The 17,787-nt window shown below is 36.1% G+C and overlaps 1 protein-coding gene across 2 annotated transcripts in view; it reads right to left on the bottom strand.

Moving 5' to 3' along the window:
* The window catches only part of LCA5 (lebercilin LCA5), a 76,458-nt gene extending 59,124 nt beyond the window's left edge, over positions 1-17,334 (bottom strand). Inside the window, exons 1-4 of one of the 2 annotated variants that reach the window (XM_027091986.1) lie at positions 17,166-17,334; positions 8,165-8,196; positions 6,318-6,707; positions 1,578-2,107 (exon numbers count right to left, since the gene is read on the bottom strand). In XM_027091986.1, the coding sequence (XP_026947787.1) occupies positions 1,578-2,107; positions 6,318-6,516 (729 nt within the window). In that variant the 5' untranslated portion in view covers positions 6,517-6,707; positions 8,165-8,196; positions 17,166-17,334. The remainder of the gene's footprint in view (positions 1-1,577; positions 2,108-6,317; positions 6,708-8,164; positions 8,197-17,165) is intronic. The other variant, XM_027091979.1, reaches the window with a different exon arrangement.
* Between the last annotated feature and the right edge of the window lie 453 nt (positions 17,335-17,787).

Below are 17,787 nucleotides of genomic sequence, written 5' to 3'. Positions count from 1 at the left end.
TTTTTCCTCTCTTCCTTCTTTCTCTTCCCTCCTCTACCACTCCATCAACCCCCTTCCTAACTGGCTATAAGAGAGAACTGCAGTATGTGTGTGTGTGTGTGTGTGTGTGTGTGTGTGTGTGTGTGTGTGTGTGTGTGTGTGTGTGTGTGTGCATGCGTACTGCAACTCCGTGTTCTCTCTAGTTTTATATAAACACGCACAGAGGTGTGGGTTGTTTTCAACCATACTTATTAATTAGCATTCTGTGCTCTTGGTTCCTAATTTTAAAATCCATTATGTGGCACATTTTATACTTCCCTTTAAAAATAATTAAAATGTCAGCTATTTGTTTATGACAATAGTTGCTTCCATCCCTACCCCCACCCCACTACATAGGAAAGTGGTCCTTAAAAAAAAGTTTTCGTATGTTGCTCTGAAGTTCGAGTTGATCACTGGTGGAACCTATACAATAAGATATCTTCTGTGCACTGAAACAGAAGTTAATGATTGCTAATTTTGGAGAATAAGCTAGGCACTTTTTCTGGTCACTGATATACACTCCATTTAATAAGCCACTGTCTCTGGGCATGGCATTGGTAGATTGAGCCTGGCATACTATACAGACTACAAAGTACTATTATCATACCATGTACTAAAAACATCTAATTAATACACTGCAGAAAGCTAGTTTATTTATAGTTCTGACTTTCCCTTGCTCAGAGAGCTCTCACAGCAGGCATTATTCTCATACTTTTTCCCTACCTTTGCTTTCTAAACTACTTTGTCAATTCTAAGTAATTCTAAGCCCTGACTCAGGGCTTCTGTTTGATACACACAGACACACACACACACACACACACACACACACAAACAGCACCACGTTTCAGTGGATGTTTAACTCCGTGGATCTTAGTCACTTGCGGAAAATATAATATTTGATTTGAGATATATATGTATGTGTGTGTGGGTGTGGGTGTGGGTGTGTGTATATATCTCACAGGTATCATCTAATATAAGTTTTCCATATAACAGTCATGGGGTAGGACTCTTTTCCTCTCTAATTATAAGAAAAAAATATTTTTATAAGATCTGCTGTATTCTCAGACCATTAACTCAACATCATTCCACCCACCTCTCACATCAGTTTTTATTTGGGGGAGTAGAGGCACACCCTGTCCCAAAATATATCTTTCACAAATGTTCAAAGAAATAAAAACAGAAAGTATTATTCATGTGGCATTTCTTACACAATGGCCCCAAAATGTCAGTTTTCTACGCTATAGCTCTTATAGTATCATTTTCAATTTCAGAGAAACAATCACATAATCAAATAGTATATTTCCCCCAAATGGCCAAGATCCATGGAATTAAATATCCATTAACATGTGGCCCATTAATGTACACAATCTTTTACATCTTGCTCTTAAAGATAAAATCTTTAAGTTTTTCCTAATCTCTTACTCAGAAAGGTAATACCAAAAAAATAGTTTTCATTTCCAAGCAATGCAGAACTGCAATAAGCAGTCTTAAAAGAGCACATTAAATGCCCAATGAAGAATAACACAAAGCAGCACAATTAGAAACTGTAGAAATTTTACCTTAATTCTTCTCTCGGTGTCATCTAATTTTAACTCTGCTGAAACGAGTTTCTTTGCTAAGTCATCTCGTTCAGGTAGGTGTCTAGCTTCAGAGATCTTTTTCAGTTTCTGTAAGGAAAGTTTTGTCCTAAATAGTTCACCTTCTGTATCTTTCACCCTTTTCTCAGTTGCCCGTTCTTTCTCTCGAGATTTTCTTAAGCGTTCTTTGAGTGCTGTAATCTCATTGTTATGACGAGCAATAAGTTGTGAGATTTCATTCTCTGTATCTTCAAACTTATTCAGGGCTTTCTCCTGCCGATACTGAAGCCTTTTCAAAGCCTTATTTTCTTTTAGCAGCTCAGCTAACTTGACCTGGAGTTCAGTTACTTCATTCTGCAATTCATTGATTTTTAGCAGTCTTGCAGAAAGAACCCGTTTTGTAACAAGATCAGTATCTTTCCGAAGTGGCTCCCTATTGAGGCCCTGGGAGTGAAATCCCGCTGGGACTCCCCTTCTGTTTGGTGGACCCTTAGGGCTTGGTTTCCTAGGGACTAAAAAAGAAACAGTAATAATGTAAAGTGAAAGCTGTACCAGATGTAGTATTATTTACTCATCCTAACACAAGTGGATCCACAACATTCTTTAGTTATCTTGTTTCCTTAAAAAATGATTTTACAATATTTAATTAGATATCAGGTTTTACCTAGAGCTCTTAATATAATGGTTTTATAAGAAAGGTTTGAAATCTTTTAAGAAAGTTCAAGAATTATATTCTGATCCAGCAAAATAATATCCCCATAGTTTATAGGGAATTATTTTACCATTTTTAACTTTACAGATAAGATAGCCAGCCAGCATTTGAACACAGGCACCGTCAGCACTAGCATGGTGCCTAATAAATACTGGACAAAATATTGTGATACTCAAGTCATTTGTCCCAAGATATTTGGGATCATTATTTAAAATGTGGAAATGTATGGGTTTTTTAAATTAGTTAGAAATCTTTATTTGGGGAAAGAGGATGACAACATGACAGCAAGAAGATTTGCGACTCAGATTTACCACTTAATAAATCCTTGAGCAATTCAACTTAAACCTTTTCCAGGTCTATCTTCCCTACCCACAGAATAAGGATAACAACTCATTTGTTGTCGTGAGGATTAACTGAAGTTTGCATGTAAAACAGAAAGTTCTCCACAAATATTCTCTGTCAGCGACAAAAACTTAATCCCAGGTATCAGTGATTGGAAACAGAAAACACTTCAGCAGTACAGGTGTGATTCTAAATGCTTTCTCAGAGGCTTTCTTTTGTGTGATGTTCGAATCAAAAACATCTGGCATAATTTAAGAACAAGATAAACAAAAAACTCCACCCTAAAAAGTACAAGCATGTGAAATCTTTAAAGTTAACTAATACACATTAATCACAATATTTCACAAAAATTTGGAATGTTTTTTTTTTCTTTTTACTAAAAGTTCATTAAACTTAAGCCTCAATATACAAAGCACCTGCCCTTTAAAAGAGGCATCTGGAAGTCTGCCACAGTTGAGAATAACGAACTTTAATCTCCAAGGTGACTGCATTTTTTCAAGAAGGAAATGCATTCCAGAGGGAAAAAAAAATGAAGAAAAACTAGAAAATCCAACGTTTCCCTACCCGTTTTACCAGCCATGGATACCCTGATTTCATTATGTAAACAAGGGTAAGAGTAATATTTACAATTTAACACTATAAAGTTTCATTAAAGAGATGGAAGTTTTATAGAGGCTATTTTGAATGTGTAACTGATTTGGGATTGCAGCTCTATAAATGCTTGAATATATGAAAGGAAGTGGTAATAAAAAGAAATGAGGGAAAACCTACTTGTAACTCTGAAACTATGCTATCCAATATAGTAGTCACTAGCCACATGTGCCTACTGAGAAACTTGAAATGTGGGTGGTCCAAACTGAGATACCCCGTAACTATGAAATACATACCAGATTTCAAACACTTAGTTTAAAAAAAAAAAGGAATGCAGAATATTCCACACACTATGTTTTATATTAACTATATTTAGAAATGATAATATTCTGGATATGTTGGGTTAAATAAAATATATTATTAAAATTAATTCCACCTGCTTTTCTTTTTAAATGTGGCAGTAAAAAATTGTATATGTGGCTTGCATTTGTGACTTGCATTATATTTCCATTGGAGAGATTGCTCCAGTTTTAAATTGGAGCACCCATCATTTCAATTCTCTTTCTTTCCCAACATACTGAATTAATAGAGTTTTAGTATCTATATGCTATTATAGAATATGTATTCAGCTCTTGGAGTGACAGAAACTTTATACATAAAAATGACTGTACATAAGGAAGAATGTTAATCATTCCAAATCTCTGATTTTTATGTATAAAATTATATTGCTCAGCAAACAAGACTTCATACAAATGGAAACTTAATTTGAAAAGTTAAAGCCTAGATATTATACGAATCAGGATAAAAATTTTCCACTAATATTTTATTGAACAATTTAGCCAGACAGAAAGGGCTTCCACAACCAACTTCTGACATCCTAAAAATCTGAACATTGATTTTTAGCATATTCTATTAGTACATCTACAGACAAAGTACACTTAACCAGAACTCAAAAATATTTCTTAGCGTTCATCTACCTCTTTCATTTTTAAAACTATCAAGATGAAATACAGGGCTAATAGGAGTCAGAACAAAGATGACTTATTGTTGTGTATATCATTCTTCATCTCCCCCTTGTTAAGTCACCACCAAAAAGAGGGTGGGCAAATAACTGCTTTTTTCCTTCCATCAGGTGTTAAAATTACGGTATGACTCATTTAAAAAATATGTAACAAAGATAAACTATGCATCTACCAAAAACTCAGTGTTTATATTACTGATAAAACAAGAAATAGAATAAGTATGTAATATGTAATACACAAAGATGTATAAATTATTAAATTTTATTATAACTTCTGATAGAGCACAAATTTTACTTCTGATAGAGCACAAATAACTTCTGATAGAGCACAAATAAAGCATGCTGAAATTTAAAAGGAGGAAGAATATGTTATCAAACATGAAATTCCACAAATTCAAGTGTTTAAGATGCTTTTTTAATCACATTTGTTCTTTCCTTAATTTAGTCTACACTGATGATTGTGACTTAAACCAAAAGGAATTAACTTAGTGTTTAAGGAAAGTTATCAGTTTGGTTATGTTGTTTGATCAAAGGTAGACAAATTACCACAGATTTTAATTCAAAAGATAATGCAAAGCAGAAAACAGTACAAGTCAGACTGAAGACAATAACCGAAATTTTTCTGGGTGATATTAGAACTGTTTCTCATAGCTTTTTCTCAATTATCTTCTTAAATAAGATAAGGCGTAAGAAGTTCTGACTCCTTAATTGGGTAGCCTCCTAAACTGCTTCTGGGTAACAAGTGAAAAAGTATTCTTGCCAGTAATTCCCAAGGTATGTAAATGATTTCTTGGGAATAAACAGTCATTTTCTAAGGTTCAATCCTAAGGTCTGTTTGTTCTTAATTATATAGCAAAAGTTTAATATCAGATCATGCTCTCAGTCACAAAATCAAAGCAAGAAAACTGCACTGAGACAGATTTGGAGGAAGAGACTAAGAAACCTGCAGCATTGTACTTGCAGGACAAACAGACAAACAGAAGAAGAAAATGCACCCAAATTGTTCAAAGTATCAACATCCCTGGGAAGCTAGATCAGGGATCCATGAGAGGGTTGCTTTCAAAAGGAACATACACTCTTCTAAAAAAGCAAATGTTACTTTTCAAAGTAAAAATCTGTAAAGGCAAATTTAATCAAACTCCTGAATAAAACTTTTCAATAGCTAACTATTCTCCTGTACAGAAACAGTCAATATCTTAACACAAGATTCCAGGTGTTTCATTGCCTTGCCCCTGTTTTCCTTTTCATCTCCCAAACTTACCACTCCCTGCCTTGCAATCTTACCATTCTAAGCTACTGCTGTTATATTGTGCTGTATTTATTAACATATATTATAAAACCTCATTTACCTTAGCTTACTTTTCTATGATATACTCCTTACATATTTTGTTACTAAGTACACATCAGGGTTTTCTTGACCAGGGATTTATTAAGATGAAGAAGAGATTTCTAGAACATTATCTCGTCAAATATATATTAATAACTAGTTCCAGACTAGTAACATTTTAGTAAGAAAAATTATTTCTAATGATTTATGTTGTTTCCATTATAACACAGCTTAATAGAAAACAGACTGGTGGACCCAAGCCCCAAATTCCAATTCTAGGCTGAATTTGAACTTTTGTAATAAGTAGGGAAAGTAATTTTACTCAATCTATAAAAATGCCACTTTATATCAATGCTTCTCACTACTTTTTGAAATTGAAGATAAAGGAAGGTCCACGTGTTTTGTGGGGCTTTTTGTGGTTTTTTTGCCTTTACAGTACCTCACAAACTCCAAGATAATCATTTATTTAGGAACAAGAGAAAACAAAATGAGAAGCCTCAGTTATGGTTCTTTCTTTGGTATACCGTATGACTTTGAATATAACAAAGGATAATACACAGTACCATAAGCAACATTTATAAAAATATATCCTATTCTAAATGTAAATCATCCCATTTCCATGCACATATCCATATACATATTAATAGAAGAGTTTCATTCATACATGTTTTCCTTAAGCATTCAAAATGAATTTTCTAGATCTACTGGACTTTTTTAAAGGATGCTTACCTTGATGACGCATTTGGCTGTCTGAAATTTGTTTTTTAGGATTTTTTCCCTTAATACTTGCCGGTGAGGACGGATGGACCAGCGATGACCGGCCAGAAGACTGTGGTGTAGCTCCAAAATCAGATGAACAGTAAGAGTAATAATGTCTGCCTGCCTTACTTTCTTTACCAGTACCTGGACTTCTTTCTCTTTCCCCCATGGCTTTGAAAAATGGCCTCTATTCACATAATTTCACAGATTCTTTTCTTCAGAAAAATCCATGGCAATCCTGAAGAGCATTTTTTAGAGTCTTCAGATCCCGGGGATAATATTCATGTATGTGCAATTTGTTTTCTCTCTGTATCTGTGGTCCACAATTCACAGGAGGGACCAGAAAATACACTTTTTCCCCTACAATTAAGGAAGGGGGAAGGAAACTCATCATATTTCATGAAATAGATTTCTACAGTTAATTACAATGAAATATACTAAAAGCAAAATAATATACTGCTTATAATTTTTAAAAGAGGCTGTAATTTAATTCATCTATATTTTCACACAGTTGTTTACAGTATTTGGAGAAAAGACAAACTGTCATAGCCTAGACAGAGAACATGTAAAGTACCTGACATATACTTGCTTCTGAATAAATGTTAACTGCACTTGACTCCCTTGAATCTTAAGATTTAAAATAAACACAAGTGCTGATTTTTAACAGGTGAATTATGATCAAATCACCAATTTCTTTCTTTTTTGGGGGGGTGGGGTGTTGGGGGATGGTGGTAAAGGACAAGACTGCTAACAAAACCAAAGAAAAATATCTAAAATTGCATAAAAATGTAAAACTGAAAGTATGTAAAAAAATTAATCAAATTAAAGCACTTGATGAAAAAACGTTTGCAGCACGACAGAAAAATGGTTACCACCCTTAACAATAAATACCTCATATCATGCCATAAGAAAAAGTCCATGATATGGAGTCCAAAGATAAATGGGCAAATACATATTAAGACCCACAGCAAGCAATACAAACTATAGGCACATAATAACATTCAACCTCAGATACCATTTTTAAACCTATCAAATTGTCACAGATTTCTCAACACTCAATGCTTCCAGAATGGCTGTCAAGAAAATACTGGGAAAAAAGTTGGCAAAATATATTAAAACTTTAATTATGCTTTTAACCTTTGATCTGATAATTCCATTGCCGGATACCAAGAAAATTACCCTAAAAATAGGGGGAAAGTTTATGCACAAATATTTAATGCAGTACAATTAAAAAAAAAAACAAAAAAGGAAGCAACCTAATCTAACCACTGCAAAATAACTAACAAAATTAAGGAAAGTATTGAAAAAATCAATATAGCCTACTATCATGCAACTGTTAGAAATGTTTACAGAAAGTTTGTGTTAACAACGAAGATGCTTATACTATTACAGTAAAAAGAAAAATTCAAACTGGTGTATAAATATGATCTCAACTACACACAGTCATTGAAAAATACTGAAAACACTGAGTATTCTTTTTAACTGAACTCAGGAACTGAAAAAAAATTGCAAACCAAGGTATACATAATATACCAAAATAACGTCTGGAATTGGATTACTTTTATAATTATAATTGTTCTTAATATTTACAAGAAATGAAAAGCCCATTGATGAAATTAGTGTTAAAAGTATATACTAGTAATAAATGAAAATGACACATGCACAAGGTAGCACTACTACTATTCATGTAGCACTTTTGTAGGGGCAAAGGACTAAAACAATCAAAATGACCATCAATAGGGAACTGGCTGCATACACTGTAAACCTCCACACAGTGAAGTACAGTACTATGAAGCTATTAAAGGAATGCGGATTACCTCTGTATATTCTCTGCAGTCTGAAGTGATCTCTAGATTAAGAAAAGGAAGAGGGAGAAAAGCATGTATAGTACGCTACCATTGAATGAAGAAGGAGGGTTATAAATTTATATACACAACTTTTTATATTTTTAAAAAGTAGAAGAACAAATTAAATAATGAACAAACAATGGGTTCTCTAGGGCAGGGCTGTCCAACAGAACATTCAGCAAGAATGGAAATGTTCTAAAATCTGTTCAGTATGATAGCTAGCCACATGTAGCTACTGAACACCTAAAATGTGGCAAGTGTGAATGAAGAACTAATTTTTAATTATGCTGAATTTTAATTAATTTAAATGTTAAAAGCCACATGCACTAGTGGTTAGCTGATTGGACAGTATAGCTGTAGAGGAAAGCAGGAAGCAGAGTTCAGGGATAGGGATAGGAGTTAGACTTCTTTATAACTTTTGTAGACTCAACTTTGGAAATAATAATTTTTAGAAATTAGATTTTTAAAAAGCATTTCCTATGAATCCAAAGAAAATGAAACAAATAAATGTAACTATATATACAGTTGGTGGCAAAACCACACAGATTAACCAATTCTAATGACTTTAAAACACAATCCCTAGTGAGATATATCCTACTGACAAAAAGGTACAAAATTTTTCTAAAAACTAGTTTCAGTAATCACATTGTTGGCATTGTTATTCTCAGGCTACTACATGTGCACTGTGAGATAAAGCAAACAAGTAATTACATTGGTTCGGTTAGGTATTAGAATTTTCTAAAACAAACAAGTATAAGCCAATACGAGTTTTAAAATTCTGGAGCCCAAAAGGTGAATTTTGAGTATCAGTATGAATTTATAATGGATTTTACATTAAAAAAAAAAAAAACACTGTTTCCCAGCTCTGTCCACTGAAAAACCCTAGAAGCAAGAAACGAATTAATAGCAACAAACATTCCCAGCACTCAAATGTAGTGTCTAAATACCGTTTCCCTTAGAAGAAACTAGAACTCCTTGTAAAACGTCTTATTCCACATCTAAGAGAGGAAACATACAAGATGAATCTAAAAATCTAGAAATTTGGTCATACTAGAGAGCGAGAAAGCTGTGAGGCACTCCTGATGGAGCATCAGAAGGGCGCGGGAGCGCACTCCAAGAAGCTCCGACTAGCCAACAGTGGGACAATTGCATCGTCAATAAGAATTATATCAGCAAAGGATTAAGACACATCAAATATGTTTAAATTCATGAGGTCATATGTTATTTTAAAAAAACTAATTAGTTACCTCTGAAAGACACTAGGCAACCAACTCATTCATATGAAATTGATACATAAAGAGAAAAAAATCAAACATGTATCCTACCTATACTGTTAAGAGCTGTATCTTAAAATAACAAAACAGTAGATAAGGGGAAGTATTGGGTTGGCCAAAAAGTTTGTTTCTTTACAGAATTATTCTAGCTAATAAATTAAAAAGGGAATATCAGAATGACAGAATTAGAATACTGCCACTTTGTAGCCACTAATGAAATAATGAAAGTAGACAGTGCTCACTAATGGCTGCTAACACCATAGAAAAGAAATAATCAGACACTGTGTGCCTTCCAGATAGGACAAGGATACCTCTGAAGTAATCGGCTCCTCCTACAAGAAAAATAAAATCTGATTCCGGTCAAACTTCTAAACTGAAATGACAATTTATAGAAAATACAGGGGACAGAGGTACAAGGAAGCAATTAGCAAAATCCACACTGTGGCAAATCCTATAGGACAAACTGGCTTCTTTAACGCATAAATTGCAAGCAGGAAAAGAAGAGATGGCGAGAGGGTTTCTATATTTTTTAAAAGTCTTAAGGAAAACAAACAATTGCAATCTATGAGCCTTGCTTCAATCTTGATTCAAACAAATTATATAAAAGAAAATTATAAGATAATTTAAACACTGACTGGATATTTAATGACATTAAGGAATTGCTATTGCTTTAGGTGAGATCATGATATTGTGGTTACTTTATTTAAGGAGTCCTTATATTTCAGAGGTAGATGTTGAGATATTTATAGGTAAAATTAAATAATGTCTGGGGTTTGCTTCAAAATAATCCAAGGGGAAGGAGGTAAAAGTAGAGATTAAATAAGACTGGCCATGAGTTAATAAAACTATGTAAAAACTGTGGAGACTTGCAGCTTCACTATTCTACCTCTGCTTTCATATTGTTTCAAATTTTCCTTAACAAAAAAGATTTTTTCAAAATCAAGCAAACAAACTTAGAATTTTGTTTTACTTCCTGGTAGATTATTAGTGCCTGGCAATCTCAGTCTCTGTTACAATTAGCTATCTGATCTGAAATCAGCAACAAGTACTAATATTAAAAAATATATAAATCAGTCTGAATCTTTCACTTTGCAATCATGACAGAAAATATTTACACATTTAAAAAACTGTCTAGGAAAAAAGGATGATGGATTAAAGCAATTAAGTGGCTCTATCACTTATTAGCTGCGCAAACCTGGAGAAGCCACCTAACTTCTCAATCTAAATCTAAATCTCAATTTTCTCAGCTGTAAAGTGGAAATAATAATGGTAACTTCCTTAAAGAATTGTTGTGACAATTAAATGGGATAATTCAATAACTATCACACAATAAGCACTTGGTAAATATCAATAACTGTATATTACAATTCAAACATACAAGATGCTCAGTAAATTCTGATTAATACTCTTTGTCAAAGACTTTCAGTTTTAACAGTATAATTAAAAGTTGATTATATGATATGGATGAAGATTATTTCTGTTTATATGCACATAGCAGCAGTAGCTTCCTATGACCTAGCCCATGTAAGTCAGGGGTCCCACCTAACTTTTTCTTGCGAAGGGTAAGAATCCACAAAAACATTACCTGCCATTCATCTCATATACACCAACACTAGCTCTCTCCCCAACCCCTGCCCCAAACATATACATATTTTAAAAAAAAAAAAAAGGAAATATCCATTGCCCTGTTATCCAAATCCTGTTTCCTGGGACAACTATTTTAATGGCTTATACTTTTTGCTTATACTATTTTTTTTAATTGAAGTATAGTTGATTTATAATATTGTGTTAGTTTCAGATGTACAGCACAGTGATTCACTTATGTGTATCTATATATATATATTCCTTTTCATATTCTTTTCCCTTACAGGTTATTACAAAAATTGAGTATAGTTTCCTGTGCTATACAGTAGGTCCTTGTTGCTAATCTATTTTATATATAGTACTGTGCTTATACTATTTCTTGAATTAGCAATTTTAGACTATGAAAGATGAGGATTTAACTCACACCTCATTTTAAATGGCTGCAGCATGCAACTACATGTTGGTTACGCAGAGGTTTTTCTCTAGAATTCCTAATTGTCCTTTTTTCTTGAGAGGAAAAAGCATCCTTCTTATCACATCACTGATATCTATCAGTTTCTTAGTCATTCTATCTATAGCCTGAAATCCATTATTCTTCCTCCTAAAAGACATTTTTCTTGGACACCAGTAATTTCCTATTCTAATGTAAACCAATAACTTTCTACCCGCTGCACCACTGTCATTCTGGAATAACTTTTACCGTACTTCTGAGTTAATCTACCATTTCTAGTGGCCCATGTCATCATCTTTATTAGTTTTCATTGTATTTTACTGCTCCATATCCTCAAGTAGCTTCTTCAGAAAGGGTTATCCGAGGTAAAAGTTCTGAGTCTTTGCATGCCTGAGAATGTCTTTATTTTGCCTCATACTTGGTAGTTTTCATAGGTTCCAAATTCTAAGTGACTCTCTCAGAACTTTGGAGACACTGCTCCACTGTCTTCTAAACCCTCAGAGCTGCTTATGAGATGTGACAGTCATTCTTTTACTCAACATATACTTTTCTTGAGCTCTCACTATGCAACAGTAATGAAAAAACAACAACGAAAGATCCCTGCCCTTATGGAGTTCACACTCTAGTTATGTTCATCTGATTCTCATTCTTCATAGGTAATCTTTTTTTTTTTTTTAACTCCCTAGGAACTTTTAGGATTTTCCCTCTTGCTATATTGAAATGTCACAATGATGTACGTAGGTGTGGTTCTGTTTTCATTGTGTTGCCCTTTTCTTTCCCTCTTCCTTTTAATCTGGAAACTTGTGTCTTTAAGCACGAGAAATGTTCTTAGGTTTCTTTTTTGATAACTGACTCTTCCTTTACTCTTTTTGAAACTTCTACTGGTTAAATAACAGACTTGCTCTCTTTGTCTTTTTGGACTATTTTCAAAGACATTTACTCACTCTATCTTCTAAATCATCCAGGAATTTTTTTTTTTAATTTGTGCAAACATCTTAATTTGCAAGAACTCTTTCTTGTTCTGATTTTTTAAAATAATTATTGTTCTTACTTTAATGCGGCAATACATTCTCTTTCCCAAGAACACTAAATAGACATTTTGTTTGTTTTAAGGTCTCTTCTGATCCAGAAATTATCTTCGTTTCACACAGTTACAGTTTTTCAGTTTGTTCATCTTAGGTTTTTTTATACACTGCTGATTTTATTTCTTTGAAGATAATTTTTAATCACCCACTGATATTTAGGAAAGAAGAAAAAGAATGAACGGAAACCATGTACATGTGAGCGGGGCCTCCTGACAGGCACATGTTGCTTTAGGATGAACAGCAAAGAATCAGCCATTATGCTGGGGTCTCCCTAAAAGTTAGCAATGAGGAGGGATTACCTCCAAACACAAATGTCCACCATGGCAACTCTACTTCTTCTTTAGTGTCATCTTTGTTTTTATTTCCAGAAGAAATTACTTCTATGTTTTTTGATGGAAAAGAGAGTGAGGGGTGAAGGGCAGAGAGTATTACACTGACGGTCGCTGTGCATGAGCTTGGGTGGAAAAGGAGGCACAACTATTCCATTTATAGTTTTTTAATTATTCTTCCTCCCCATTTTCAATTTTCTTTTCTGACTTTTTAAATCCCAAGATACTCTGAGACTCTGTTGGATATATCAGAATATTTCTTTGCTGCAGTTCCCTCTTGAATATCTTGGGACATAGTTCTGTTCTAATCTATTCCACCCGTCATTTCTTTCATGTTTCAGAAATGTGTTGTAATCTCTCGTCTACTGAGAGTATTCTATCATTCTTACAATGTTATAGGTTTATTCTCTTTTTTTCTTTAATATGATTTTAATGTTGTCTCCAAGTAGAAGAGACAAATACATATGGTCAGATCTATATCTTTAACAGCAAATATAAGTCATCTTTAGGTTAATTATTCATAACAATTATTCTCGACCTTTCAAGACAACTTGATATAAGCAATCACTTTTCCAAAGTTCATGAAACTACTATTCAATTCATACACTTATTCAGTCAACAAAAATTACTGATGATACAGACGCCATTTTAGACAATGAGGAAACTAAAATGAGCAAAAATACACTATGAGTTCTTTTAGAGCAGCGTCTGGCTCTTCCATCAAAGAGAGACGATTAGAAAAAAAGAGAGACGATCACAATAAATTATGTATGTATCCTTTATATATTCCCTGAAAATATTACATGTTAATTACACGAGAACACTTTAAAAGTGATAAATTCAAGAACAGCCCCCAGGACATATATGTGGAGAAAACCATAATTCAAAAAGATACAGGCACCCCAATGTTCACTGCAGCACTATTTATAACAGCCAGGACATGGAAGCAACCTAAATGTCCATCAGCAGAGGAATGGATGAAAAAGATGTGGTACATATATACAATGGAATATTACTCAGCCATAAAAAGAAGGAAATAATGCCATTTGCAGCAACATGGATGGACCTAGAGATTATCATACTAAGTGAAATAAGTCAGACAGAGAAAGACAAGTATCATATGACATCACTTATATGTGGACTCTAAAAAAAAAATGATACAAATGAACTTATTTACAAAACAGAAACAGACTCATAGGCTTCGAAAATAGAAAATAAACTTATGGTTACCAAAGGGGAAACGTTGTGTGGGCGAGGGATAAATTAGGAGTTTGGGATTAACACATACACACTACCATATATAAAACAGATAATCCACAAGGACCTAGTATACAGCACAGGGAACTCTACTCAATATTCTGTAATAACCTATGTGGGAAAAGAACCCGAAAAAGAATGGATATATGTATGACTGAATCACTTTGCTGTACACCTGAAACTAACACTACATTGTAAATCAACTATACTCCAATATAAAATAAAAAATTAAATTTAAAAAAAAGGAGAATAGTCCCAGGAATGCTAGAGAACATTTTGTTACCTTTGCCAAACTTCTGATTACTTAGGATCTATGCTGAAATAAGGTAGGTATTTCTAATCCCATATTATGTTACAAACCTTCATGACAACAAACAAGCATTCCTTAGAAAATAAAGCAACCCAAAGATCTAAGCCTTCCTAGAAAATGGAAATTTAGACACTTGTGAAAATTTTCCTTTATAAAGTTAGTCCTTAGTCCTTGTAAGAACACCGTTGCCTGGCTGTCAGTGGCTGCCAGAAAAACTGTTCAAACAAGCAAACAGGAAAACAAAAGTTAACAAGTTAAAGAAAAAAGAAAATGCATGAAATATTAGACCAAAATATGAAAGGAAGAAATGGATAAAGATGAGGTAAGACAACTATTAGAATAATAACTAATAATGTTTTTACGAAGTAAAAACAAATGAACTACTATAGTTCAATAAGATTACATAACAATTTAGCACTGGAAGGAACCCTGGGAAATCACTCCTTTCTTTGAATAGATTAAGGAAACTAAGACCCAGAAAAACAAAGTGACTTACCCAAGATCCCAATTTATCTAAGGTCACAGACTTAAGTTAGTAAAACTGGAAATGGACTACAAGTTTTCTGACTCTTGGTTGAGGGACCTATTCAATATTTCAATACCAACCATCGATGAGAACTACCTCATCTTTAAAGCCACCTCCATGTGCATCTATTCCATAGTGTGGTGCTCCCCCTACTAAAACTGAAGCAGCATTTCTGCTCCTTTTTAGAGCTAAACTTTTCACCTGTCTTCCTTCCCACTCCTCTCCATCTCAAGGACTGTGCTCCTGCAATTCTGCCCTCTCTACAGGATCATTCCAATCAACAAAGAGGTTCTAGTAAAGCTGCTGCTTGACTCCATGGCCTATTGCATCTACAACCCAATTTCTCCACTCCAATTTTCCAGTAAAAGTTTTCGAAGAGTAATTTATAATCTAGAATGTCATCTCTACTTCCTTTCCAACAATGTTTTTCTGAATCCACACTAGTCAGGTTTTCATCCCGACCATTCCGCTGAAATAGCTTTTGTCAAAAGAGACAGTGACATTCAGCCTGGTGAAATCCAAGAACCAATTTTCTGTCCTCTTCACCCCTGACCCCCCAGCAGCATTGGACGAGACTGATCAGTCCCTCCTGCCTACAACACTCTCTTTTCTTACTTAACTTCCATAGCCACCTGCCTTCCTGGTTTTCTCATTACCTCATTGGCTGTCTCTTCCCAGTCTTCTTTGTTGAATCCGCCTCCTCTTCCTGACCTCTAAAGGTTGGAGTACACAAGGCACCACATATTTGGCCCTCTTTTCTTTTATCTACGCTCTCTCCTTAGGTGATCTCACCTAGACTTCATTTACCCTGCCTTTCGGATTCATATATTCACCTTCCTATGTGACAACTCCAGCTAGGTATCTAAACATCATTTCAACCTTACACGCCAGCACAAAATCATGATCTATCCCCTTTCTACTCCTACCCACTCTTTCCTATTTTTCTGATCACATTAAATGGCATTTCCATCTACTAAATTATGCATTTCACAAATCTAAGGATCATCCCGGATTCCTTCTTACTCTCACATCCCACAACCAAACCATCTGTAAAACCAGGCTGTTTTATCTCCAAAATATACTCCACATTTGATGATTTCTTACCATCCCCACTGCAACTGCCCTGGTCCAAGCCACCATCTTTTCTCACTTGAACTTCTACAACAGCCTCCTAACTGATATCCTGCTTTCATTTTTGTTGCCCCAGTTAGAGAAACCTATTGAAACTTGACAAAGAGATCAGACAGCATGACTCTCCTGCTTAATTCCCAATTTGTTACTAATTGATAGTTGTGGTTTGTCTGAGGCCACAAAGTGAATGAGAGGTTTAAACTCAGGTGAAAGTCAATGAGAGGGGTTTAAGCTCAGGTGGAAGTCAGTGAGAGGGGGGTTAAGCTCAGGTGGAAGTCAGTGAGAGGGGATTAAGCTCAGGTGAACTGGACCCGTGCTCTTCACTACTGTTAAACACTACCCCGTGGTCCTGCCGACTTAAAACGCCAAGTATCTGAGCACCCACTCCGATTCACCGATGCCAAGAAGGCACTTTTTTTTTTTTTTGCCAACTCTCCCCTCCTCTCATCCCATCTCTGAAGGATGTGTAAAAATTTCACAGCCTGCACCAAAGAGCCGTTCCACTCTAATCAGTCTTAACTTCCTATCATTTATTAATTCCAGGGCTACAAAGAGCCTCACAGCCTCCTTCCCCTTCTTGCCCCGTCCCTCCTTTCCCATCTTCAGTGTCTTTAGGCCCCTAGGGCTTTCTAGTAACTCCGAACCCCTTCTCTAGATCCTCCTGCAAGGCGCTCCCTTCCTTCTTTGCCTGATCTCCCAAAGCAACCCCTCCCGAACTCGTTCTCATCCTAACTTCCCAATCCCCCATCTCTCGGTCAACCTCCCCTCCGCCCAACCCCCTCCCAGCCGCCGGGCTCCAGATTTGTTTTCCGAGGACTTTCCTTCTCCCCGCGTCCCCCAGTCCTCCTCCATCCCTAATCCTTTAACAACTCCACTCGCACGCCCCCAACCTGCTTGGCGGGTCCCGCACAGCCCGGCCTCAACTCGCACCCTCAAGTCCCCCCTATCCCCACGCCCACCCCAAAGCCCACCTCCAAACCGCTCCCGCCCCTCCTCAACGCGGACTCGGCGCCCGCCTCCTTACCTTCTGTCCGCGGGGCCTCGGCGTCTGGCCGCCAAAGAGGGGGTGCCAGACTCGGCTGCGGGGCGGGCGCTCAGGGGGCTGGGGTGCGGAAAGTTTGAACACGGGGCTAAGGTAGGGGCAGGGACGTCAGCTCCTGGGTTGCAACGGCGCGGCGACCTCGGCTCCAGGGTAACGGAGCGGGGGGCCCAGACTGCACTGCGGGACGCCCGCAGCCAATGATAAGCCCGCCCCCGACCTCCCATTGGCTTCTGTTGTTAGAGGGCTCTTTCTATTGGCTTCAGTGGAACCGGAAGGCGGGACGATGAGTACGAGACTAGGCGGCCATTGGTTGACCGCTCTGGCTGTAGAGGCTACGGAGAGTGGCGAAGTCGTGCGCACCGAAGCTCGTAGAAGCGCGCCCGGCCCTTTAAGCTGAGCGAAGCCAGGGGCGGCCGCAGAGGATCTAGGCCCCTGGGTGGTGGGAGGTGAAAGGCGCGGGCGGAGAGGAGAGGGGTTACTTGACGTGAATTGTAGAAATGAGCAACTGCGTAGTTGAAAACATTGAAAATTGTCTCGAATCGTTTTTGGAAATCGCTTGGTTTTAAATTAGAAACAAATAGCTAGTCGCTTCTCTGTCTTAGCA

Source organism: Aethalodelphis obliquidens, unplaced genomic scaffold (assembly GCF_003676395.1).
Source record: "Aethalodelphis obliquidens isolate GAN/ISIS:26980383/991018 unplaced genomic scaffold, ASM367639v1 scaffold3, whole genome shotgun sequence".
In the NCBI taxonomy this organism is placed as follows: Eukaryota; Metazoa; Chordata; class Mammalia; order Artiodactyla; family Delphinidae; genus Aethalodelphis; species Aethalodelphis obliquidens.
This window is presented reverse-complemented; position numbering and strand designations above follow the sequence as displayed.